This window comes from Oncorhynchus tshawytscha, linkage group LG05 (assembly GCF_018296145.1).
Source record: "Oncorhynchus tshawytscha isolate Ot180627B linkage group LG05, Otsh_v2.0, whole genome shotgun sequence".
Lineage (NCBI taxonomy): Eukaryota > Metazoa > Chordata > Actinopteri > Salmoniformes > Salmonidae > Oncorhynchus > Oncorhynchus tshawytscha.
The window spans coordinates 88,534,235-88,560,932 of NC_056433.1; the positions used below are offsets into that span (position 1 = coordinate 88,534,235).

General features: G+C 44.1%; 1 protein-coding gene across 5 annotated transcripts in view; it reads right to left on the bottom strand.

Moving 5' to 3' along the window:
- The window catches only part of LOC112251668 (ubiquitin-protein ligase E3A-like), a 60,007-nt gene continuing 33,309 nt past the window's right edge, over positions 1-26,698 (bottom strand). For 4 of the 5 annotated variants that reach the window (XM_042322667.1, XM_042322664.1, XM_042322666.1 and 1 more), the window contains exons 9-14: positions 24,514-24,719; positions 22,363-22,527; positions 20,382-20,537; positions 9,888-9,961; positions 8,005-8,148; positions 2-2,574 (exon numbers count right to left, since the gene is read on the bottom strand). In XM_042322667.1, the coding sequence (XP_042178601.1) occupies positions 2,454-2,574; positions 8,005-8,148; positions 9,888-9,961; positions 20,382-20,537; positions 22,363-22,527; positions 24,514-24,719 (866 nt within the window). In that variant the 3' untranslated portion in view covers positions 2-2,453. Of the gene's footprint in view, positions 2,575-8,004; positions 8,149-9,887; positions 9,962-20,381; positions 20,538-22,362; positions 22,528-24,513; positions 24,720-26,698 lie in introns of all 5 variants that reach the window. The other variant, XM_042322663.1, reaches the window with a different exon arrangement.

Below are 26,698 nucleotides of genomic sequence, written 5' to 3' on the forward strand. Positions count from 1 at the left end.
ATGCATCATGCTTGCAATAAGGCACTAAAAGTAAAACTGCAAAAAATTTGGCAAAGAAATTAACTTTATACCCTGAATAAAAAGTGTTATGTTTGGGGCAAATTCAACACATCACTAAGTAAGTACTAATCTTCATATAATCAATATTTGTTATGCATTGTGGCGGTTGCATCATGTTATGGGTATGCTTGTCATCAGGAAGGACTAGAGAGAACCTGGTTCAGTCTACTTTCCAACAGACACTGGGAGACAAATTGACCTTTCAGCAGGAGAATAACCGAAAACACAAGGCCAAATGTATACTGGAGTTGCTTACCAAGATGACATTGAAGGTTCCTGAGGAACCTAGTTACAGTTTTGACTTAACATCTGCTTGAAAATCTACGGCAAGACGTTCAAGTGGCTGTCTAGCAATTATCAACAACCAATTGACAGAACTTTAACAATTTTTTAAAGAATGTGCAAATATTGTACGATCCAGGTGTGCAAATCTCTTACAGACTTATTCAGAAACGGGATTCTGACATGTATTGATTTAGGGGTGTGAATACTGATGTAAATTGCATCGATTTTATTTAATACATTTGATCAAATTGTGGGGTATTGTATGTAAAAGGGTGGGAAAAAAATAATTAATATTGAATCTATTTTGAATTCAGGCAGTAAAACAACATGGGGAATGAATCCTTTATGAATGAACTTTCCTGCCAAGACTGTTGTACACATCACAGGATATCAAACCAAACCATTAAACCCTTCCTGCCAAGACTGTTGTACACATTATTGGATATTAAACCAAAAATGTTCTGCATGGCTTGGCAGGCTTTCAGGTGTATAGCATAATGAAAACCAAACCACAGTCACACCAAATCAAACACTAACGAACCAAAAATACTTCCGAGAATAACACACTGTTCTGAGCATTGATGTGTCACATCAATTCAGTGGTATTATTATAAAACACTTTTCTCCAAGTCAATATTTCACATTATATGGGTTAACTGTGAAGTCAGATTAGGGTTGCAGAATTCTGCTAACGTTCCCAGGTTTTCCAAAACTCCTGGTTGGAAGATCCTGGATTTCCTCTTTATTCCCTCCAGATTCTGGGACTCTTCCAACCGGGATTTCTGTAAAACCAAGGGATTTCTGTAAAACCAAGGGATTTCTGTAAAACCAAGGGATTTCTGTAAAACCAAGGGATTTCTGTAAAACCAAGGGATTTCTGTAAAACCAAGGGATTTCTGTAAAACCAAGGGATTTTGGGTAAAGCATTTCCCCCCAATTTTTTTTGCAACTGTAAGTGAGAGTACAGCTACCAAAGAACTAACATGACCTGACAATTCACTGGAGCTTTTGTAAAGCTAATTACTTACTTTGTGTCTGTAACCATGCATTAAAATAAAATACAAAAAACTGAAAGCACTCCGTCAGGGCTAAGAGAGTGTGCTCTGTTCGGCATACAAAATGAACATTGCAAAAAACATATACGTATTGAACAGCAAGCTATTCAACACATTAGAAAGAGCGCAGGAACCGCAGCCAAAAGTAGCAGGGAGATTTGCCAAAGAGGCAGCAGGTACAGACGACGATGCAACGCCATCATACATAAAGGCGCCCCAAATGGCACCCTATTCCCTATGTAGGGGCCCTAGTGAAAAGTAGTGCACTATGTAGGGAATAGGGTCCCACTTGCATAGCTTACAGCAGAGCAGGAACACTGTGTTGGTGTACTGGTTAGAATAGTCCTGTGCCTTACGCGACACCACGCTAACACGTCATATGAACACCCCCCTTCAAGTACAGTGAAAAAGTATTTCACAGTACTTGTGCACGTGACAATAAAACTTGAAACAAAGCATTATAGAGGTCTATGAGCAGCTATAAAACACCTGGAAGGCATTATAATGCATTATGCATAGCTCATAAATGTACTTTCCAATGCATTATGAAGAGGGTATTATATTAGGAAGTGTTACCGACAACACTGCTGGCATTAAAGAATATCATAAACTAACAAAATGTCCTAAGACGGCAGTATACAGTAATGTATATACCATTCACTAACATTCAGAAGGTCTAGTTAAGTGCACTTTCACAACAATCAATGATAACCTGCTTCTTCTTCTTAAATTTTTTTACACATCAAATAAACCCAGCGAGCTCCAGTAAGAATTATAACTGATTTCAACAGCTTGAATAACCTAGAATGTAAGGAGGGATTCTACGTATATTAAATGGATCTGAGGGGGGCTAGATCGAATGTCTGCTAGTTGAGTCTATTTGCAGTTCAGGCACACAGTCTCTGGAGCACTTCCTTGTCGTAATGCCACATTAATTTCAACTGTTGCATCATTGTATAATTCCTTCCATCTCCATTACAAAACATAAAACCATTGAACTGAAGCCAGGAAGTTTTTGTTTTGTTTTTTGCAGAGTTGTCATTTTTGCTTGTTTCACAGCATTCCAAATCCTTTGGCATAAGTGATGGCTTTGAGAAGTCTCTCCTTCAGCTTCTCCTTTGAGTCGTATTCAGGGAGCAGCAAGGCATTAAAACACGTGTGAGAAGTAGGTAACCTGACGAGACAGAGAGAGAGATTATTGATCTGGGAGGAGTAGGTAACCTGACGAGACAGAGAGAGAGATTATTGATCTGGGAGAAGTAGGTAACCTGACGAGACAGAGAGAGAGATTATTGATCTGGGAGAAGTAGGTAACCTGACGAGACAGAGAGAGAGATTATTGATCTGGGAGGAGTAGGTAACCTGACGAGACAGAGAGAGAGATTATTGATCTGGGAGGAGTAGGTAACCTGACGAGAGAGGAGAGAGAGATTATTGATCTGGGAGAAGTAGGTAACCTGACGAGAGAGGAGAGAGAGATTATTGATCTGGGAGGAGTAGGTAACCTGACGAGACAGAGAGAGAGATTATTGATCTGGGAGGAGTAGGTAACCTGACGAGAGAGGAGAGAGAGATTATTGATCTGGGAGAAGTAGGTAACCTGACGAGACAGAGAGAGAGGGACAGAGAGAGAGAAGGGTATAGAGCAACAGAAGTTACAGATCTATCCAAGTAATCTGGGAGGCCCCAATGAAACAGGTCAGGTATAAGATATGATTCTGCGTCCAAAATGACACCCTACTGCAGGGTTCCCCAACTGGCGGCCCGCGGGCTGAATTTGGCTCCAGGGTGGTTTTATTTGGCCCCCCAAACTTTTCTGAGCAAAAAATAAAGAAATGCTTAACATTTTCATTGTTGGATATAAAAGACTGTAAAAACACAAGGAAATAGGCTGATTGTAATTTAACACATCTGTATTCCAAGTTTTCCCACGCATAATAGACAGACATATACAAATGTAAGCATGGTTTGAAAGAATAAGGTTTTACTGGTCTTCTTGCAGTGAATGTGCAGACTACAAATGATTTGCAATTATTTTCCAGGCCCCGACCACCCGCACAAGAAAAAAAAAGGTCCCCTGCTGAATCTAGTCGATGATCCCTGCTCTAGTTGTTCTAATCAAGTAGATGATCCCTGCTCTAGTTGTTCTAATCTAACAGTTGATGCCTGCTCTAGTTGTTCTAATCTAGTAGATGATCCCTGCTCTAGTTGTTCTAATCTAGTAGATGATCCCTGCTCTAGTTGTTCTAATCTAACAGTTGATGCCTGCTCTAGTTGTTCTAATCTAGTAGATGATCCCTGCTCTAGTTGTTCTAATCTAGTAGATGATCCCTGCTCTAGTTGTTCTAATCTAGTAGATGATCCCTGCTCTAGTTGTTCTAATCTAGTAGATGATCCCTGCTCTAGTTGTTCTAATCTAGTAGATGATCCCTGCTCTAGTTGTTCTAATCTAGTAGATGATCCCTGCTCTAGTTGTTATAATCTAGTAGATGATCCCTGCTCTAGTTGTTCTAATCTAGTAGATGATCCCTACTCTAGTTGTTCTAATCTAGTAGATGATCCCTGCTCTAGTTGTTCTAATCTAGTAGATGATCCCTGCTCTAGTTGTTCTAATCTAGTAGATGATCCCTATTCTAGTTGTTCTAATCTAGTAGATGATCCCTACACTAGTTGTTCTAATCTAACAGTTGATGCCTGCTCTAGTTGTTCTAATCTAGTAGATGATCCCTGCTCTAGTTGTTCTAATCTAACAGTTGATGCCTGCTCTAGTTGTTCTAATCTAGTAGATGATCCCTACTCTAGTTGTTCTAATCTAGTAGATGATCCCTGCTCTAGTTGTTCTAATCTAGTAGATGATCCCTGCTCTAGTTGTTCTAATCTAGTAGATGATCCCTGCTCTAGTTGTTCTAATCTAGTAGATGATGCCTGCTCTAGTTGTTCTAATCTAGTAGATGATCCCTGCTCTAGTTGTTATAATCTAGTAGATGATCCCTGCTCTAGTTGTTCTAATCTAGTAGATGATCCCTGCTCTACTTGTTCTAATCTAGTAGATGATCCCTGCTCTAGTTGTTCTAATCTAGTAGATGATCCCTATTCTAGTTGTTCTAATCTAGTAGATGATCCCTACACTAGTTGTTCTAATCTAACAGTTGATGCCTGCTCTAGTTGTTCTAATCTAGTAGATGATCCCTGCTCTAGTTGTTCTAATCTAACAGTTGATGCCTGCTCTAGTTGTTCTAATCTAGTAGATGATCCCTACTCTAGTTGTTCTAATCTAGTAGATGATCCCTGCTCTAGTTGTTCTAATCTAGTAGATGATCCCTGCTCTAGTTGTTCTAATCTAGTAGATGATCCCTGCTCTAGTTGTTCTAATCTAGTAGATGATGCCTGCTCTAGTTGTTCTAATCTAGTAGATGATCCCTGCTCTAGTTGTTATAATCTAGTAGATGATCCCTGCTCTAGTTGTTCTAATCTAGTAGATGATCCCTGCTCTACTTGTTCTAATCTAGTAGATGATCCCTGCTCTAGTTGTTCTAATCTAGGAGATGATCCCTGCTCAAGTTGTTCTAATCTAGTGCATTCGGAAAGTATTCAAACCCCTTGACTTTTTCCACATTTTGTTACGTTAGCCTTATTCCAAAATGTATTAAATTAAAAAAACAATCTACACACAGTACCCAATACTGACAAAGTGAAAACAGGTTAAAAAAAAATCACATTTATAAATGATAAAAAACAGATACCTTATTTACATAAGTATTCAGACCCTTTGCTATGAGACTCGAAATTGAGCTCAGATGCATCCTTTTTTTCATGAATCATCCTTGAGATGTTTGTACAACTTGATTTGAGTCCACATGTGGTAAATTCAACTGATTGGACATGATTTGGAAAGGCACACATCTGTCTGTATAAATTCCCGCAGTTGACAGTGCATGTCGGGGCAAAAACCAAGACAAGATGGCAAATTAATTAATTGTCCGTAGAGCTCCAAAACAGGATTGTGCCGAGAGACATATCTGGGGAAAACATTTCTGCTGCATTTAAGGTCCCCAAGAACACAGTGGCCTCCATCATTCTTAAAGGGAAGAAGTTTGGAACCACCAAGACTCTTTCTAGAGTTGGCCACCTGGCCAAACTGAGCAATTGGGGGAGAAGGGCCTTGTTCAGGGAGGTGACCAAGAACCCAATGGTCACCCTGACAGAGCTCCAGAGTTCCTCTGTGGAGATGGGAGAACATTCCAGAAGGACAACCATCTCTGCAGCACTCCACCAATCAGGCCTTTTTGGTAGAGTGGCCAGACGGAAGCCACTCCTCTTTAAAAGGCACATGACAGCCCACTTGGAGTTTGCCAAAAGGCACCTAAAGACTCTCAGACAATGAAAAACAAGATTCTCTGGTCTGATGAAACCAAGATGGAACTCTTTGGCCTGAATGCCAAGCATCATGTCTGGAGTAAACCTGGCACCATCTCAACGGTGAAGCATGGTGGTGGTAGCATCATGCTGTGGGGATGTTTTTCAGCAGCAGGGACTGGGAGACTAGTCAGGATCGAGGGAAAGATTAACAGAGCAAAGTACAGAGAGATCCTTGATGAAAAACTAGCCCAGGAACTCAGACTGGGGAGAAGATTCACCTTCCAACAGAAAACCAACCCTTAGCACAAGGCCAAGACAAGGCAGGAGTGGCTTTGGGACAAGTCTCTGAATGTCCTTGAGTGGCCCAACCAGAACTTGAACCCGATCGAACCCATCTCTCTGGAGAGACTTGAAAAAAGCTGTGCAGTGACGCTTCCCATCCAACCTGACAGAGCTTGGGAGAATCTGCAGAGAAAAATGGGAGAAACTCCCCAAATACAGATGTGCCAAGCTTGTAGCGTCATTCCCAAGAAGACTCCAGGCTGAAATCACTGCCAAAGGTTCTTCAACAAAGCACAGAGTAAAGAGTCTGAATATTCATGGTAATGTGATCCGTTTTTTTTGTTTGTGTGTGCAGCCATCTTCATCGACCTGACCAAGGCTTTCGACTCTGTCAATCACCGTATTCTTATTGGCAGACTCAATAGCTTTGGTTTCTCTAATGACTGCCTCGCCTGGTTCACCAACTACTTTGCAGACAGAGTTCAGTGTGTCAAATAGGAGGGCATGTTGTCCGGACCTCTGTGGCAGTCTCTATGTGGGTACCACAGGGTTAAATTCTCAGGCCGACTCTTTTCTCTGTATATATCAATGATGTTGCTCTTGCTGCGGGCGATTCCCTGAACCACTTCTACGCAGACGACACCATTCTGTATACTTCTGGCCCTTCCTTGGACACTGTGCTAACTACCCTCCAAACGAGCTTCAATGCCATAAAACACTCCTTCCGTGGCCTCCAACTGCTCTCAACTGCTCTCTACTCAGCAAACTGGATGCAGTCTATCACAGTGCCATCTGTTTTGTTATCAAATCAGCTTATCCTACCGATCCTCGACTTCGGCGATGTCATCTACAAAATGGCTTCCAATACTCTACTCAGCAAACTGGATGCAGTTTATCACAGTGCCATCCGTTTTGTTATCAAATCAACTTATACCACCCACCACTGCGACCTGTATGCTCTAGTCGGCTGGCCCTCGCTACATATTCGTCGCCAGACCCACTGGCTCCAGGTCATCTACAAGTCTATGCAGGTAAAGCTCCGCCTTATCTCAGTTCACTGGTCACAATAACAATAACAACACCACCTGTAGCACGCGCTCCAGCAGGTGTATCTCACTGATCATCCCCAAAGCCAACACCTCATTTGGCCGCCTTTCCTTCCAGTTCTCTGCTGCCAGTGACTGGAATGAATTGCAAAAATCGCTGAAGTTTGAGACTTTATTTCCCTCACCAACTTTAAACATCAACTATCTGAGCAGCTAACCTATCACTGCAGCTGTACATAGTCCTTCTGTAAATAGCCCACCCAATCTACCTACCTCATCCCCATACTGTTTTTATTTATTTACTTTTCTGCTCTTTTGCACACCAGTATCTCTTACTTGCACATCATCATCTGCTCATTTATCATTCCAGTGTTAATCTGCTAAATTGTAATTATTCGCTCCTATGGCCTATTTATTGCCTACCTCCTCATGCCTTTTGCACACACTGTATATAGACTTTCTTTTTCTACTGTGTCATTGACTTGTTTATTGTGTTATTGGCTTGTTTATTGTTTACTCCATGTGTAACTCTGTGTTGTTGTCTGTTCACACTGCTATGCTTTATCTTGGCCAGGTCGCAGTTGCAAATGAGAACTTGTTCTCAACTAGACTACCTGGTTAAATAAAGTGCAATTTTTTTGTTTGTAATAAATGTGAAAAAAAACAAACTGTTTTTGCTTTGTCATTGTGGGTACTACATTTTAGAATAAAGCTGAAACGAAACAAAATGTGGAAAAAGGGGTCTAAATACTTTCGAATACACTGTATGGATTAGGGTACCATCTCAGGCATAAAGTCTGAGCTATGTCCCAAATGGCATAACAAACACCCGTTTGGGTCAAAAGCAAGACTCTGGTCAGTAGTCGTGCACCATATAGGGACCATGATGCCATTTGGCACCCGAGGCCTGGTCTCACCTGTCTGTGTCGGGGCCGTTCTTGGCGATGATCATCTTTAACTTGCCCAGCCCTCCTACGGGTGCTCTGTCAGTCCCCGTAGTAAACTGGAGGAACAGTCTCTTATCCTCCTCACCAAAAGAATGCACCGTCTCCCAGAAGTCTCTAGGAGTGAGAAATAAAGGAAAACAATTAAAAATGTTTTTGTTGGTCTGGGTGTATATGGAATCTGTATTCCACATTCCATGTGACAAAACACACACACACACACACACACACTAAATGGTCAAAAGTATGTGGACGTTCTTTAAAACTAATTTGAAGGGGTGTCCACATACATGTGTGTGTGTGTGTGTGGACACCCCTTCAAATTAGTTTGAAAGAATGTCCACATACTTTTGCCCATTTAGTGTGTGTGTGCATGTGTGTGTAATAAGGCCCGAGAAGGTATATGGCCAACGGGGCTGTTCTTATGGCCAACGGGGCTGTTCTTATGGCCAACGGGGCTGTTCTTATGCACGACGCAACGTGGAGCCCTTAGCCGTGGTATATTGGCCATATACCACAAACCTCCAAGGTGCCTTATTGCTATTATAAACTGGTTACCAACATAATTAGGTAAAAATACATGTTTTGTCGTACCAGTGGAATTCGGTCTGGCTGATATACCATATATATAGCGTATTAACGATACAGCATACAACAACATTCTAGACGATTCTGTGCTTTCAACTTTGTGGAAACAGTTTGGGGAAGGCCCTTTCCTGTTTCAGCATGACAATGCCCCAGTGCACAAAGTGAGATCCATACAGAAATGGTTTGTCGAGATCGGTGTGGAAGAACTTGACTGGCCTCCACAGAGCCCTGACCCCAACCCCATCGAACACCTTTGGGATGAATTGGAACATCGACTGGCCTAATCACCAAACATCAGTGCCCGACCTCACTAATGCTCTTGGGGCTGAATGGAAGCAAGTCCCTGCAGCAATGTTCCAACATCTAGTGGAAAGCCTTCCCAGAAGAGTGGAGGCTGTTATAGCAGCAATGTTCCAACATCTAGTGGAAAGCCTTCCCAGAAGAGTGGAGGCTGTTATAGCAGCAATGTTCCTACATCTTGGAAAGCCTTCCCAGAAGATCTGTTATAGCAGCAATGTTCCTAATCTAGTGGAAAGCCTTAACAGAAGAGTGGAGGCTGTTATAGCAGCAATGTTCCAACATCTAGTAGAAAGCCTTCCCAGAAGAGTGGAGGCTGTTATAGCAGCAATGTTCCAACATCTAGTGGAAAGCCTTCCCAGAAGAGTGGAGGCTGTTATAGCAGCAAAGGGGGGACCAACTCCTTATTAATGCCCATGATTTTGGAATGAGATGTTAGACGAGCAGATGTCCACATACTCTTGGTCATGTGGTGTATCTACACGGAACAAAAATATAAATGCAACATGCAACAATTTCAAAGATTTTACAGAGTTGATGAAATCAGTCAATTGAAATAAATTAATTATATGGATTAGACATGACCGGGAATACAGATATGCATCTGTTGGTCACAGATACCTTATAAAAAAATATATATAAAAAAAAAAGAAGAAAATTAATTACTTAAAAATCATACAATGTGATTTTCTGGATTTTTGTTTTAGATTCCGTCTCTCACAGTTGAAGTGTACCTATGATAAAAATTACAGACCTCTACATGCTTTGTAAGTAGGAAAACCTGCAAAATCAGCAGTGTATCAAATACTTGTTCTCCCCACTGTATATATATATATATAATATAATATAATGAAAGTGATATATGCAGATCTATTATTCAAGAGAGAAATTGAAAGAGATCTTGTATAAAAATATAGAAATCATTGTCACAACATGGTAATAAATTACATCAAAAACATTTTTTTTTTTACTTAATAATGCGACAATCCTTGCTGTAGCCTCCGTCATACTCTGTCGTTTCTTCAAGCGCTTGAAAGTCTAAATTCTGAGGAGGTAAGAACACAAGAGAGAGTTAGATCAAGCTACATCAGGTGGCATAGAAAACAATAGTGCAGCTATGGATTTAATTGTCATATTTATTGACGATATACACAAAATACTCTAATGTCAGAGTGGAAGAAAAATTCTAACATTTGTAAAAAAAAAGAATTATAATTTAAAAAAAAGACTAATATATCTTTATTAGATAAGTATTCAACATCCTGAGTTAATACATGTTAGAATCACCTTGGGCAGTGATTATAGTGCCGAGTCTTTCTGGGTAAGTCTCTAAGAGCGTTCCACACCTGAATTGTGCAACATTCTTCAAGTTCTGTCAAATTGGTTGTTCGTCATTGCTAGACAATCATTTTCAGGTCTAGCTATAGATTTTCAAGCAGATTTACGTCAAAACTATCTTGGACACTCAGGAACATTCACTGTTTTCTTGGTAAGCAACTCCAGTTTAGATTTGGCCTTGTGTTTTAGGTTAATGTCCCGCTGAAAAGGTGAATTCATCTCCTAGTGTCTGGTGGAAAGCAGACTGAACCAGGTTTTCCTCTAGGATTTTACCTGTGCTTAGCTTTCTTCTCCCCAGTCCTTAACAATTACAAGCATACCCATAACATGATGCAGCCACCACTATGCTTGAAAATATGGAGAGTGGTACTCAGTAATGTGTTGTATTCAAGATAAAAAGTGAATTGCTTTGCCAATGTTTTTGCAGTATTACTTTAGTGCCTTGTTGCAAACAGGATGCATGTTTTGGAATATTTTTTTTATTCTGCACAGGCTTCCTTTTCACTCTGTCATTTAGGTTAGTAGTGTGGAGTAACTACAATGTTTTTTATTTAACCTTTATATAACTAGTCAAGACAGTTAAGAACAAATTCTTATTTACAATGACGGCCTACCCCGGCCAAACCCTAACCAAACCCTGACACGGCCTGCAACGGAAACATGCGGTCTCTCCTTCACTGCAGCCGAAGTGAGTAAGACATTTAAACGTGTTAACCCTCGCAAGGCTGCAGGCCCAGACGGCATCCCCAGCCGCGCCCTCAGAGCATGCGCAGACCAGCTGGCCGGTGTGTTTACGGACATATTCAATCAATCCCTATACCAGTCTGCTGTTCCCACATGCTTCAAGAGGGCCACCATTGTTCCTGTTCCCAAGAAAGCTAAGGTAACTGAGCTAAACGACTACCGCCCCGTAGCACTCACATCCGTCATCATGAAGTGCTTTGAGAGACTAGTCAAGGACCATATCACCTCCACCCTACCTGACACCCTTGACCCACTCCAATTTGCTTACCGCCCAAATAGGTCCACAGACGATGCAATCTCAACCACACTGCACACTGCCCTAACCCATCTGGACAAGAGGAATACCTATGTGAGAATGCTGTTCATCGACTACAGCTCGGCATTCAACACCATAGTACCCTCCAAGCTCATCATCAAGCTCGAGACCCTGGGTCTCGACCCCGCCCTGTGCAACTGGGTACTGGACTTCCTGACGGGCCGCCCCCAGGTGGTGAGGGTAGGCAACAACATCTCCTCCCCGCTGATCCTCAACACTGGGGCCCCACAAGGGTGCGTTCTGAGCCCTCTCCTGTACTCCCTGTTCACCCACGACTGCGTGGCCACGCACGCCTCCAACTCAATCATCAAGTTTGCGGACGACACAACAGTGGTAGGCTTGATTACCAACAACGACGAGACGGCCTACAGGGAGGAGGTGAGGGCCCTCGGAGTGTGGTGTCAGGAAAATAACCTCACACTCAACGTCAACAAAACTAAGGAGATGATTGTGGACTTCAGGAAACAGCAGAGGGAACACCCCCATCCACATCGATGGAACAGTAGTGGAGAGGGTAGCAAGTTTTAAGTTCCTCGGCATACACATCACAGACAAACTGAATTGGTCCACTCACACAGACAGCATCGTGAGGAAGGCGCAGCAGCGCCTCTTCAACCTCAGGAGGCTGAAGAAATTCGGCTTGTCACCAAAAGCACTCACAAACTTCTACAGATGCACAATCGAGAGCATCCTGGCGGGCTGTATCACCGCCTGGTATGGCAACTGCACCGCCCTCAACCGTAAGGCTCTCCAGAGGGTAGTGAGGTCTGCACAACGCATCACCGGGGGCAAACTACCTGCCCTCCAGGACACCTACACCACCCGATGCTACAGGAAGGCCATAAAGATCATCAAGGACATCAACCACCCGAGCCACTGCCTGTTCACCCCGCTGCCATCCAGAAGGCGAGGTCAGTACAGGTGCATCAAAGCTGGGACCGAGAGACTGAAAAACAGCTTCTATCTCAAGGCCATCAGACTGTTAAACAGCCACCACTAACATTGAGTGGCTACTGCCAACACACTGTCAATGACACTGACTCTACTCCAGCCACTTTAATCATGGGAATTGATGGGAAATGATGTAAATGTATCGCTAGCCACTTTAAACAATGCTACCTTATATAATGTTACTTACCCTACATTGTTCATCTCATATGCATACGTTGATACTGTACTCTATATCATCGACTGCATCCTTATGTAATACATGTATCACTAGCCACTTTAACTATGCCACTTGGTTTACATACTTATCTCATATGTATATACTGTACTCGATATCATCTACTGTATCTTGCCTATGCTGCTCTGTACCATCACTCATTCATATATCCTTATGTACATATTCTTTATCCCCTCACACTGTGTATGACAGTAGTTTTTTTTGGAATTGTTAGTTAGATTACTTGCTCGTTATTACTGCATTGTCGGAACTAGAAGCACAAGCATTTCGCTACACTCGCATTAACATCTGCTAACCATGTGTATGTGACAAATAAAATTTGATTTGATTTGATTTGAACCCAGACTACGCTGGGCCAATTGTGAGCCGCCCTATGGGACTCCCAATCACGGACGGTTGTGATACAGCCTAGAATCGAACCAGGGTGTCTGAAGTGACGCCTCTAGCACTGAGATGCAGTGCCTTAGATCGCTCGGGAAGCCTGTGTGTTGTTGATCCATCCTCATACTACTAAGCTATACGGAATTGTTTTAATAAGGTCACACCAAGGATCATTTTGCTATTTGATTGACCTAATTTGCCCATAGAAACACATTGAATAACAGATTCACTACAGAAAATATTTAAAAATATATATATTGAACTGTATATTGAAAATATATATATTGAACTGTATATTGAAAATATATATATCTGAAGTGTCTGTCTTGTATCTGAGAGATAGAAGACCAGGAAAGACATTTAACGCCTTATTGTCACTAGTCTCCATATACAGTGCAATCAGAATGTATTCAGACCCCTTGACTTTTTCCACATTATGTTACATTACAGCCTTATTCTAATATGGATTTTTTCCACTCATAAATCTACACACATAATGACGAAGCAAAAACTGGATTTTAGAAACGTTTTCAAATTCATTAAAAACGTAAATATTACATTTACATAAGTATTCAGACTTTTTACTTAGTACTTTGTTGAAGCACCTTTGGCAGCGATTACAGCCTCGAGTCTTCTTGGGTGTGACGCTACAAGCTTGGCACACCTGTATTTGGGGGGGGGTTTCTCCCATTCTTCTCTGCAGATCCTGTCAAGCTCTGTCAGGTTGGATGGGGAGCGTTGCTGCACAGCTATTTTCAGGTCTCTCCAGAGATGTTCGATCAGGTTCAAGTCCAGGCTCTGGCTGGGCCACTCAAGGATATTCAGAGACTTTCCCCGAAGCCAATACTGCGCTGCCTTGGCTGTGTGCTTAGGGTCATTGTCCTGTTGGAAGGTGAACCTTTGCCCCAGTCTGAGGTCCTGAGCACTCTGGACCTTTCATCAAGGATCTCTCTGTACATTGTTACGTTAATCTTTCCCTCGATCCTGACAAGTCCCAGTCCCCGCCGCTGAAAAACATCCCCCACAGCATGATGCTGCGACCACGCTTCACTGTGGGGATGGTGCCAGGTTTCCTCCAGATGTGATGCTTGGCATTCAAGCCAAGGTTTCATCAGACCAGAGAATCTTGTTTGTCATGGTCAGAGTCCTTTAGGTGTCTTTTTGCAAACTCCAAACGGGTTGTCATGTGCTTTTTACTGAGGAGTGGCTTCCGTCTGGCCACTCTACCATGAACGCCTGATTGGTAGAGTGCTGCAGTCCTTCTGGAAGGTTCTACCACCTCCACAGAGGAACTCTGGAGCTCTGTCAAGAGTGACCATCGGGTTCTTGGTCACCTCCCTGACCAAGACATTCTCCCTCGATTGCTCAGCGGCCAGTTATAGGAAGGGTCTTGGTGGTTCCAAACTTCTTCCATTTAAGAATGATGGAGGTCACTGTGTTCTTGGGGACCATCAATGCTGCAGAAATGTTTTGGTACCCTTCCCCAGATCTGTGCCTCGACACAATTCTGTCTCGAAGCTCTACGGACAATTCCTTCGACCTTATGGCTTGGTTTTTGCTCTGACATACACTGACAGGGAGGTAAGATAAGGTAAATTAAGGAAATAAATAGGCCACAGTGGCGAAGTAATTACAATTTAGCAATTAAACACTGGAGTGATAGATGTGCAGAAGATGAATGTGCAAGTAGAGATACTGGGGCTGCAAAGGAGCAAAAAATAAACAACAATATGGGGGTGAGGTAGTTGGATGGGCTATTTACAGATGGGCTATGTACAGGTACAATGGTCTGTGAGCTGCTCTGACAGCCGATACTTAAAGTTAGTGAGGGAGATATGAGTCTCCAGCTTCAGTGATTTTTGCAATTTGTTCCAGTCATTGGCAGCAGAGAACTGGAAGGAAAGGCGGCCAAAGGAGGAATTGGCTTTGGGGGTGACCAGTGAAATATACCTGCTGGAGTGCGTGCTACGGGTGGGTGCTGCTATGGTGACCAGTGAGTTGAGATAAGGCGGAGCTTTACCTAGCAAAGACTTATAGATGACCTGGAGCCAGTGGGATGGCGACGAATATGAAGCTAGGGCCAGCCAACGAGAGCATACAGTGCCATCCGTTTTGGTGACAAAACGGATGGCACTGTGATAGACTGCATCCACTGTGATAGACTGCATCCAAATTGCTGAGTAGAGTGTTAGAGGCTATTTTGTAAATGACATCCCCAAAGTCAAGGATTGATAGGATAGTCAGTTTTACGAGGGTATGTTTGGCAGCATGAGTGAAGGATGCTTTGTTGCGAAATAGGAAGCCGATTCTAGATTTAATTTGGAGATTGGAGATGCTTAATGTGAGTCTGTAAGAAGAGTTTACAGTCCAACCAGACATCTAGATATTTGTAGTTGTCCACATATTCTAAGTCAGAACCGTGCGGGCAGCAATCGGTGGAAGAGCATGCATTTAGTTTTACTTGAATTTAAGAGCAGTTGGAGGCAGTTGTATTGCATTGAAGCTCGTCTGGAGGTTAGTTAACACAGTGTACAAAGAAGGGCCAGAAGTATACAGAATGGTGTCGACTGCATAGAGGTGGATCAGAGATTCACCAGCAGCAAGAGTGACATGTTTGATGTATACAGAGAAAAGAGTCGGCCCAAGAATTGAACCCTGTGGCACTCCCATAGAGACTGCCTCCAATTTGACACACTGAACTCTGTCTGAGAAGTAGTTGGCGAACTAGGCGAGGCAGTCAATTGAGAAACCAAGGCTGTTGAGTCTACCGATAAGAATATGGTGATCGACAGAGTCGAAAGCCTTGGCCAGGTCGATGAAAACGGCTGCACAGTACTGTCTTTTATCGATGGCGGTTATGATATCGTTTAGGGATATGGTCACTAGTGTAACCAGAAGGAGAGGCCTCATTTAATACAGTAAATTCATTATCCTTAAGCCATGTTTCAGTCAGGCCAATCACATCAAGATTACGATCAGGATTAGTTCATTGACTATAACTGCCTTGGAAGTGAGGGATCTAACCTTGAGCGGAGGAGCACCCAAGACCAACTTGGAAACCAGATTACATAGCGGAGGACGTATGGTGGGATTCAAAATGGTCGGTGATCTGTGTGTTAACTTGTCTTTCAAAGACCTTAGAAAGGCAGGGTAGGATACATATAGGTCTGTAACAGTTTGTGTCTAGAGTGTCTCCCACTTTGAAGAGGAGGATGACCACAGCAGCTTTCCAATCTTTGGGAATCTCAGATGATGCGAAAGAGAGGTTGAACAGGCTAGTAATAGTCTCAGCCTCCAGTATTTATGCTGCAGTAGTTTATGTGTCTGGGGGCTAGGAGATGAGTATGTAAACAAAGTGGCATAGTTAAAGTGGCTAGTGATACATGTATTACATAAGGATACAGTCTATGATATAGAGTACAGTATATACGTATGCATATGAGATGAATAATGTAGGGTAAGTAACATTATATAAGGTAGCATTGTTTAAAGTGGCTAGTGATATATTTACATAATTTCCCATTATTTCCCATTATTAAAGTGGCTGGAGTTGAGTCCGTGTCAGTGTGTTGGCAGCAGCCACTCAATGTTAGTGGTGGCTGTTTAACAGTCTGATGGCCTTGAGATAGAAGCTGTTTTTCAGTCTCTCGGTCCCAGCTTTGATGCACCTGTACTGACCTCGCCTTCTGGATGATAGCGGGGTGAACAGGCAGTGGCTCGGGTGGTTGATGTCCTTGATGATCTTTATGGCCTTCCTGTAACATCGGGTGGTGTAGGTGTCCTGGAGGGCAGGTAGTTTGCCCCCGGTGATGCGTTGTGCAGACCTCACTACCCTCTGGAGAGCCTTACGGTTGAGGGCGGAGAAGTTGCCGTACCAGGCGGTGATACAGCCCGCCAGGATGCTCTCGATTGTGCATCTGTAGAAGTTTGTGAGTGCTTTTGGTGACAAGCCGAATTTCTTCAGCCTCCTGAGGTTGAAGAGGCGCTGCTGCGCCTTCTTCACGATGCTGTCTGTGTGAGTGGACCAATTCAGTTTGTCTGTGATGTGTATGCCGAGGAACTTAAAACTTGCTACCCTCTCCACTACTGTTCCATCGATGTGGATAGGGGGGTGTTCCCTCTGCTGTTTCCTGAAGTCCACAATCATCTCCTTAGTTTTGTTGACGTTGAGTGTGAGGTTATTTTCCTGACACCACACTCTGAGGACCCTCACCTCCTCCCTGTAGGCCATCTCGTCGTTGTTGGTAATCAAGCCTACCACTGTTGTGTCGTCCGCAAACTTGATGATTGAGTTGGAGGCGTGCGTGGCCACGCAGTCGTGGGTGAACAGGGAGTACAGGAGAGGGCTCAGAACGCACCCTTGTGGGGCCCCAGTGTTGAGGATCAGCGGGGAGGAGATGTTGTTTCCTACCCTCACCACCTGGGGGCGGCCCGCCAGGAAGTCCAGTACCCAGTTGCACAGGGCGGGGTCGAGACCCAGGGTCTCGAGCTTGATGACGAGCTTGGAGGGTACTATGGTGTTCAATGTCGAGCTGTAGTCAATGAACAGCATTCTCACATAGGTATTCCTCTTGTCCAGATGGGTTAGGGCAGTGTGCAGTGTGGTTGAGATTGCATCGTCTGTGGACCTATTTGGGCGGTAAGCAAATTGGAGTGGGTCTAGGGTGTCAGGTAGGGTGGAGGTGATATGGTCCTTGACTAGTCTCTCAAAGCACTTCATGATGACGGATGTGAGTGCTACGGGGCGGTAGTCGTTTAGCTCAGTTACCTTAGCTTTCTTGGGAACAGGAACAATGGTGGCCCTCTTGAAGCATGTGGGAACAGCAGACTGGTATAGGGATTGATTGAATATGTCCGTAAACACACCGGCCAGCTGGTCTGCGCATGCTCTGAGGGCGCGGCTGGGGATGCCGTCTGGGGTTAACACGTTTAAATGTCTTACTCACCTCGGCTGCAGTGAAGGAGAGACCGCATGTTTTCGTTGCAGGCCGTGTCAGTGGCACTGTATTGTCCTCAAAGCGGGCAAAAAAGTTATTTAGTCTGCCTGGGAGCAAGACATCCTGGTCCGTGACTGGGCTGGATTTCTTCCTGTAGTCCGTGATTGACTGTAGACCCTGCCACATGCCTCTTGTGTCTGAGCCGTTGAATTGAGATTCTACTTTGTCTCTGTACTGACGCTTAGCTTGTTTGATAGCCTTGCGGAGGGAATAGCTGCACTGTTTGTATTCGGTCATGTTACCAGACACCTTGCCCAAATTAAAAGCAGTGGTTCGCGCTTTCAGTTTCACGCAAATGCTGCCATCAATCCACGGTTTCTGGTTAGGGAATGTTTTAATCGTTGCTATGGGAACGACATCTTCAACGCACGTTCTAATGAACTCGCACACCGAATCAGCGTATTCGTCAATATTGTTATCTGACGCAATACGAAACATATCCCAGTCCACGTGATGGAAGCAGTCTTGGAGTGTGGAGTCAGCTTGGTCGGACCAGCGTTGGACAGACCTCAGCGTGGGAGCCTCTTGTTTTAGTTTCTGTCTGTAGGCAGGGATCAACAAATTGGAGTCGTGGTCAGCTTTTCCGAAAGGGGGGCGGGGCAGGGCCTTATATGCGTCGCGGAAGTTAGAGTAACAATGATCCAAGGTCTTTCCACCCCTGGTTGCGCAATCGATATGCTGATAAAATTTAGGGAGTCTTGTCTTCAGATTAGCCTTGTTAAAATCCCCAGCTACAATGAATGCAGCCTCCGGATAAATGGTTTCCAGTTTGCAAAGAGTTAAATAAAGTTCGTTCAGAGCCATCGATGTGTCTGCTTGGGGGGGGATATATACGGCTGTGATTATAATCGCAGCACGGTCAGGTGGACTGCTGTCCCCAGTCCACCTGGCCGTGCTGCTTCTCCAGTTTCAACTGTTCTGCCTTATTATTATTCGACCATGCTGGTCATTTATGAAAATTTGAACATCTTGGCCATGTTCTGTTATAATCTACACCCGGCACAGCCAGAAGAGGACTGGCCACCCCACATAGCCTGGTTCCTCTCTAGGTTTCTTCCTAGGTTTTGGCCTTTCTAGGGAGTTTTTCCTAGCCACCGTGCTTCTACACCTGCATTGCTTGCTGTTTGGGGTTTTAGGCTGAGGTTTCTGTACAGCACTTTGAGATATCAGCTGATGTACGAAGGGCTATATAAATAAATTTTATTTGATTTTGATTAATAGTGGTTGCAACAATTTCGGCCGTAGAAAAATGCTTATTGAAGTTCTCAATTAGTGGATTTATCGGTGGTGACAGTGTTTCCTAGCTTCAGTGCTGTGGGCAGCTGGGAGGAGGTGTTCTTATTCTCCATGGACTTTACAGTGTCGCAGAACTTTTTGGAATTTGTGCTACAGGATGCAAATTGCTGTTTGAAAAAACTAGCCTTTGATTTCCTAACTGCCTGTGTATATTGGTTTCTAACTTCCCTGAAAAGTTGCATATCACGGGGGTTATTCGATGCTAATGCAGTACGCCACAGGATGTTTTTCTGCTGGTCAAGGACAGTCAGGTCTGGAGTAAACCAAGGGCTATATCTGTTCCTGGTTCAGAATCTGTCGTTCTGCCCCTGAACAAGGCAGTTAACCCACTGCTCCTAGGATGTCATTGAAAATAAGAATTTGTTCTTCACTGACTTGCCTAGTTAAATAAAGTTCAAATAAAGGTCAAATAAATAAAACTACAGGAGGTCTGTGTAAGACTGATTTTCGGGACGTCTCATGGTCTTAACAAACGCTGTTGTAGCTCTGTTATCTTTCCCTGCAGATGCAGAAGTGTTACAGATATCTATAGCTTAAAGGTTACCTTTCCCAGAAGTGTTACAGATATCTATAGCTTAAAGGTTACCTTTCCCAGAAGTGTTACAGATATCTATAGCTTAAAGGTTACCTTTCCCAGAAGTGTTACAGATATCTATAGCTTAAAGGTTACCTTTCCCAGAAGTGTTACAGATATCTATAGCTTAAAGGTTACCTTTCCCAGAAGTGTTACAGATATCCATAGCTTAAAGGTTACCTTTCCCAGGAGTGTTACAGATATCCATAGCTTAAAGTGACAGATCGTTATGGGGATTTTTTATTATTATGCTAATTTTGATTTCCGTGCATCAACCGGAAGCAAAAAAAATCCTGAAATGATTTAGGCTTGCCATAACAAAGGGTTTGAATACTTATTGACTCAAGACATTTCAGCTTAAAAATATTTTATTAATTTGTACAAATTTTCAGAAAAAAATAATTCCACTTTGACATTATGGGGTATTGTGTGTAGACCAGTGACTTTTTTTTTAAATTTTTTTTTTTTTACATCTTAGTTTTAATCCATTTTAAATTCAGGATGTAACAACAAAATGTGGAAAAAGTCAAGGGGTGAGAATACTTTATGAAGGCACTGCATGCATGTATATTTCTGTTGTTTTTTTAATCTTTAAAGGCTTAAAGTGAAATTCCTAAGAAAAATCCTACTTACCCTGCTTCCACAGATCAGTAGCTCCACTTCCTCAGGTCTAAATAAACACTTGAGAGGCGACTCGTTGGTGACCATCTGGAAGCCCCTTCTGAAGGCTTTGAATTGGCGCTCCACACTCTTATTAAGTATGTAATCACCATACAGAGACACAAACTCCTGGAGATCACAGATAGGAAACAGTCAAAACAATGTCATCATTCACTTCAGTGGTCCTGTGGTAGACTAGCTCCTTCAGTGGTCCTGTGATAGACTAGATACTTCAGTGGTCCTGTGGTAGACTAGCTCCTTCAGTGGTCCTGTGATAGACTAGATACTTCAGTGGTCCTGTGATAGACTAGATACTTCAGTGGTCCTGTGATAGACTAGATACTTCAGTGGTCCTGTGATAGACTAGATACTTCAGCCAGTAGCCATGTGATAGACTAGACAACAACAGGCATCTTACTTTTCTATTGTCCGCAATAACAGGTATCCTACCTTTCTATTGTCCGCCTAAACAGGTATCTCACTTTTCTATTGTCCGCAACAACAGGTATCTCACCTTTCTATTGTCCGCAACAACAGGTATCTCACCTTTCTATTGTCCGCAACAACAGGTATCTCACCTTTCTATTGTCCGCAACAACAGGTATCTCACCTTTCTATTGTCCGCAACAACAGGTATCTCACCTTTCTATTGTCCGCAACAACAGGTATCTCACCTTTCTATTGTCCGCCTAAACAGGTATCTCACCTTTCTATTGTCCGCCTAAACAGGTATCTCACCTTTCTATTGTCCGCCTAAACAGGTATCTCACCTTTCTATTGTCCGCCTAAACAGGTATCTCACCTTTCTATTGTCCGCCTAAACAGGTATCTCACCTTTCTATTGTCCGCCTAAACAGGTATCTCACCTTTCTATTGTCCGCCTAAACAGGTATCTCACCTTTCTATTGTCCGCCTAAACAGGTATCTCACCTTTCTATTGTCCGCCTAAACAGGTATCTCACCTTTCTATTGTCCGCCTAAACAGGTATCTCACCTTTCTATTGTCCGCCTAAACAGGTATCTCACCTTTCTATTGTCCGCCTAAACAGGTATCTCACCTTTCTATTGTCCGCCTAAACAGGTATCTCACCTTTCTATTGTCCGCCTAAACAGGTATCTCACCTTTCTATTGTCCGCCTAAACAGGTATCTCACCTTTCTATTGTCCGCCTAAACAGGTATCTCACCTTTCTATTGTCCGCATTAACAGGTATCTCACCTTTCTATTGTCCGCCTAAACAGGTATCTCACCTTTCTATTGTCCGCAATAACAGGTATCCTACCTTTCTATTGTCCGCAATAACAGGTATCCTACCTTTCTATTGTCCGCATTAACAGGTATCTCACCTTTCTATTGTCCGCCTAAACAGGTATCTCACCTTTCTATTGTCCGCAACAACAGGTATCCTACCTTTCTATTGTCCGCAACAACAGGTATCTCACCTTTCTATTGTCCGCAACAACAGGTATCTCACCTTTCTATTGTCCGCCTAAACAGGTATCTCACCTTTCTATTGTCCGCAACAACAGGTATCCTACCTTTCTATTGTCCGCCTAAACAGGTATCTCACTTTTCTATTGTCCGCAATAACAGGTATCTCACCTTTCTATTGTCCGCAACAACAGGTATCTCACCTTTCTATTGTCCGCCTAAACAGGTATCTCACTTTTCTATTGTCCGCAATAACAGGTATCTCACCTTTCTATTGTCCGCAACAACAGGTATCTCACCTTTCTATTGTCCGCCTAAACAGGTATCTCACTTTTCTATTGTCCGCAACAACAGGTATCTCACCTTTCTATTGTCCGCCTAAACAGGTATCTCACCTTTCTATTGTCCGCAACAACAGGTATCCTACCTTTCTATTGTCCGCCTAAACAGGTATCTCACTTTTCTATTGTCCGCAACAACAGGTATCTCACCTTTCTATTGTCCGCAACAACAGGTATCTCACCTTTCTATTGTCCGCATTAACAGGTATCTTGTCCCCGTTTTCCTTCAGGTCGTAAGTGATGGGGTCTCCAAACAGGTCAGTCTGTGAGATCTGGAAGGTGATCATCATGTCCTCCTCCACATCCCCCTCGTAGTCCAGCAGCTCCCTCAGACTCTGGTACAGAACCTGGCAGAGAACCATAGAGATAGTTAGAGGACTCAACGTTGTATCTGTCCTGTTGTGGCGTCTGCGAGAGCATGGGCATCTCCATTGAGGGCATCTCCATTTTGAAGTAGTCCATGTTCTTCTTCTACTATTTCTAATGAAAGGGTGCTGCCATGTGTTGTTTAAACATGTATTTATGCCATCTGCAGTTATGAAATGTTTGCTCACGATTATTGTTATCATCATCATCATCATTATTATCTGACCCTGCTGGTCAAATAATAATAGCTCATTTTTAAAGATACATTATACAGCTGTAACACTTTAAATCTGCAAAAATATTAGTGGGTGTGTTCAGATCTAAAAGGTGTGTGTGTGTGGGGGGGTTAAAAGGTAACGTCGCCCTTCCTAACTGAGTGTAGGGTGGTATAACACACACACGTCAGCTCAGAGAGATCCAATTCAAAGAGGCCCAGCTCTCACACACACACACACACACACACACACACACACACACACACACACTTCAAAGAGGCCCAGCTGATGAACTTCCATCAGCAGCAGCTTTGAATTGAGCAAAGCAGATGGATGTGTTTAATGTATCAATTCGTTCTTCTCAATCAAACTGAATCACTAAATGTTCCTGTATCGTATCCAATCGTTTTGAAAAGGAAAGACGCCCATCCCTAATAATAATAATAATAATAATATTATCATATGACATTTAGCAGACGTTTTTTATACAAAGTGACTTCCTTTTTTCCCCTCTTTAAAAAAAAAACTTATGGGCAACTCTATTAAAAAATGACATCGGCCTATATCATATTGGGCCCTGCGATAGACTAGTGTCTTGTCCAAGGGTTGTACTTGTGTATCAAGCTACTCACGCTCGGTGGTGTAATGTACTTAAGTAAAAAATACTTTAAAGTACAACTTAAGTCGGGTATCTGTACTTTACTATTTATATTTTTGACTACTTTTACTTTCCTTGAGAAAATATTATACTTTTTACTAAATACAATTTCCCCCGACACCCAAAAGTACTCGTTACATTTTGAATGCTTAGCAGGACAGGAAAATAGTCAAATTGACGAACTTATCAACGAAATATCCCTGGTCATCCCTACTGCCTCTGATCTGGCGTACTCACTAAACAGAGAACATCCCTGGTCATCCCTACTGCCTCTGATCTGGCGTACTCACTAAACAGAGAACATCCCTGGTCATCCCTACTGCCTCTGATCTGGTGGACTCACTAAACAGAGAACATCCCTGGTCATCCCTACTGCCTCTGATCTGGAGACTCACTAAACAGAGAACATCCCTGGTCATCCCTACTGCCTCTGACCTGGAGACTCACTAAACAGAGAACATCCCTGGTCATCCCTACTGCCTCTGATCTGGTGGACTCACTAAACAGAGAACATCCCTGGTCATCCCTACTGCCTCTGATCTGGAGGACTCACTAAACAGAGAACATCCCTGGTCATCCCTACTGCCTCTGATCTGGCGTACTCACTAAACAGAGAACATCCCTGGTCATCCCTACTGCCTCTGATCTGGAGGACTCACTAAACACACATGCTTCATTTGTAAATTATGTCCGAATGTTGGGAGTGTGCCCGTGGCTTTCCAAAAATCAAATAAATTAAATAAAATAGTGCCATCTGGTATGCTTAATATAAGGAATTTGAAATTATTTGCTTTTAATACTTAAGTATAGTTTAAACCAAATTATTTTACTCAAGTAAAATTTTACTGGGTGACTTTTACTTGAGTCATTTTCTATGAAGGTATTTTTTACCTTTACTCAAGTATGATAGTTGGGCACTATTTCCACCACTGCTACAGAAACAGGAGCTCGGAAGCCGTTCTGGCACAAGCCTACTTACTATATCATAACAGGTCACATTAACATAACAGGTTTAAACAGGTTACATTAACATAACAGGTTACATTAACGACATTACAAATCACATTGAAACACGGTGAAATATGTTCCAGTACCGGGTGTGAGTCTGTCAAGTCCAGATAGGTGCCTTTCTTCCCCATCAGTTTCCTGTAGACCACCATGGGAAAGTGAACATCCAGGATACAGTTGTTGTAGATGGCCAGGCCCAAGACGATGCCTATCAGGGTGAACTGGGCCTCGTTCTCCAGAGAGGACGGGTTGTACCAGAACAGCTTGGTGGACTCATCGTACGTAAACATGCCTGAAGGAAGGAACACATTTCATTCATTCATTCATTCTTTTTTATTTATGTAGCCACAAATTGTCCACTCAGTAACACTTGCTACTGTCTTCCTTCTCTCCTCAATAATCCAACCCCTGGTCCACTCCTCTCCTCTCCCTCTCCCTCCCTCTCCCTCCCTCCTCCTCTCCTCTCCTCTCCTCTCCCAGGACTCTCCTCTCCTCTAAACACACATGCTTCATTTGTCCTCTCCTCCCTCTCCCCTCCCTGTTGGGAGTGTGCCCAGAGTCCCTGGCTTTCCTCTCCTCAAATAAATCTCCCCTCTCCTCAAATAGTAATCCTGCTCCCCTATAAAATCCTCTTCTTCTCCCTCTCCTCTCCTCCTCTTAAGTCTCCTCTCCTCCAAATCTCTTCTCCTCTCAAGTACCACTCTCCTCTCCTCTCCCCTCCTCCCCTCTCCTCCCTCTCCCCCTCTCCTCCCCTCTCCTCTCCTCTCCTCTCCCCTCCCCCTCCCCCTCTCCTCTCTCTTCTCTTCTCTCCTCCCTCCCCTCTCCTCTCCTCCCCTCCTCTCCCCCTCTCCTCTCCTCTCCCCTCCTCTCCTCTCCTCTCTCCTCTCCTCACAAGGTCCTCCTCTCCTCTCCTCTCCTCTCCCTCCTCTCCTCTCCTCTCCTCTTCTCTTCTCTCCTCCCTCTCCTCCCCTCCTCCTCAAGTATGATAGTCCTCTCCTCCCTCCCTATCTCCTCCCTCTCCTTCCCTCTCCCTTATTCCCCCTCCTCCTCTCCTCTTCAAGTACCACTCTCCTTTCCTCTCCCCTCCCCCTCCCTCCCCCTCCTCCTCTCCTCTCCTCAAGTACCACTCTCCTTTCCTCTCCCTCCCTCTCCCTCCCCTCCTCCCCTCTCCTCCCTCCCCTCTCTCCTCCCCTCTCCTCTCCTCTCTCCTCCCCTCTCCTCTCCTCTCCCTCTTCTCTCCTCTCCTCTCCTGACTCTCCTCTCCTCTCCTCTCCTCTCCTCACAAAGTACCCTCTCCTCTCCCTCCCTCACCCTCTCCTTCCTCTCCTCTCCTCTCCTCTCCTCTCCTCTCCTCTCCTCTCCTCTCCTCTCCTCTCAAAGTACCACTTCCTCTCCTCCCCTCCCCCTCCTTACCCTCCTCCCCCTCTCCTCTCCTCCCCTCTCCTCCCTCTCCTCTCCTCTCCTCTCTCCTCCCCTCTCCTTCCTCTAACTCCTCTATTTCCACCCCTCCCTGCTCCTCTCCTCCCACGAAACACGGTCGAAATCCTCTCTACCACAGTATAATCTCCTCTCCCCTCCCCCTCCTCTAAGGGGGTCCTCTCTACCCTCTCCTCCTCTCCCTCCTCCCCTCTCCTCTCTTCTCTCCTCTCCTCTCCTCTCCCTCTCCTCCTCTCCTCTCCTCTCCCCTCCTCTCCTCTCTCCTCTCCTCTCTCTTCTCTTCTCTCCTCCCTCCCCTCTCCTCCCCTCCCCTCTCCCCCTCTCCTCTCCTCTCCTCTCCTCTCCTCTCCTCTATACTCACCAGGTCCTCAAAGTAAACCCTCTACTCTAACATAACAGGTTCATCCTCTACTCCATTGAAACCGGTGAAATCTTTCCAGTACCTCCCCTCTCCTCTCTCTTCTCTCCTCCCCTGTCTCCTCTCCTCTCCTTCCCCTCCTGTAGACCTCCTCTGGGAAAGTCCCCTCTCAGCTCCTCAGGACTCCTCTCCTACGTAGATGGCCAAGGCCCACTCCTCTCCTCTCCTCTCCTCCCCTCTCATCCCTCCCCCTCCTCCTCTCCTCTCTGGGCCACTCCCTTTCCTCTTCCCCCTCCACCCCCTCCTCCTCTCCTCTCCTCAGTAACACTTGCTACTGTCCCCTTCCCCTCCTCCTCTCTCCTCCTAATCTCAACCTCTCCCCCTCTCCTCTCCTCTCTCTCTCCTCTCCCTCCCTCTCCTCTCCTCTCTCTCCTCTCCTCTCTCTCCTCACAAGGACCACTCTCCTCTCCTCTCCC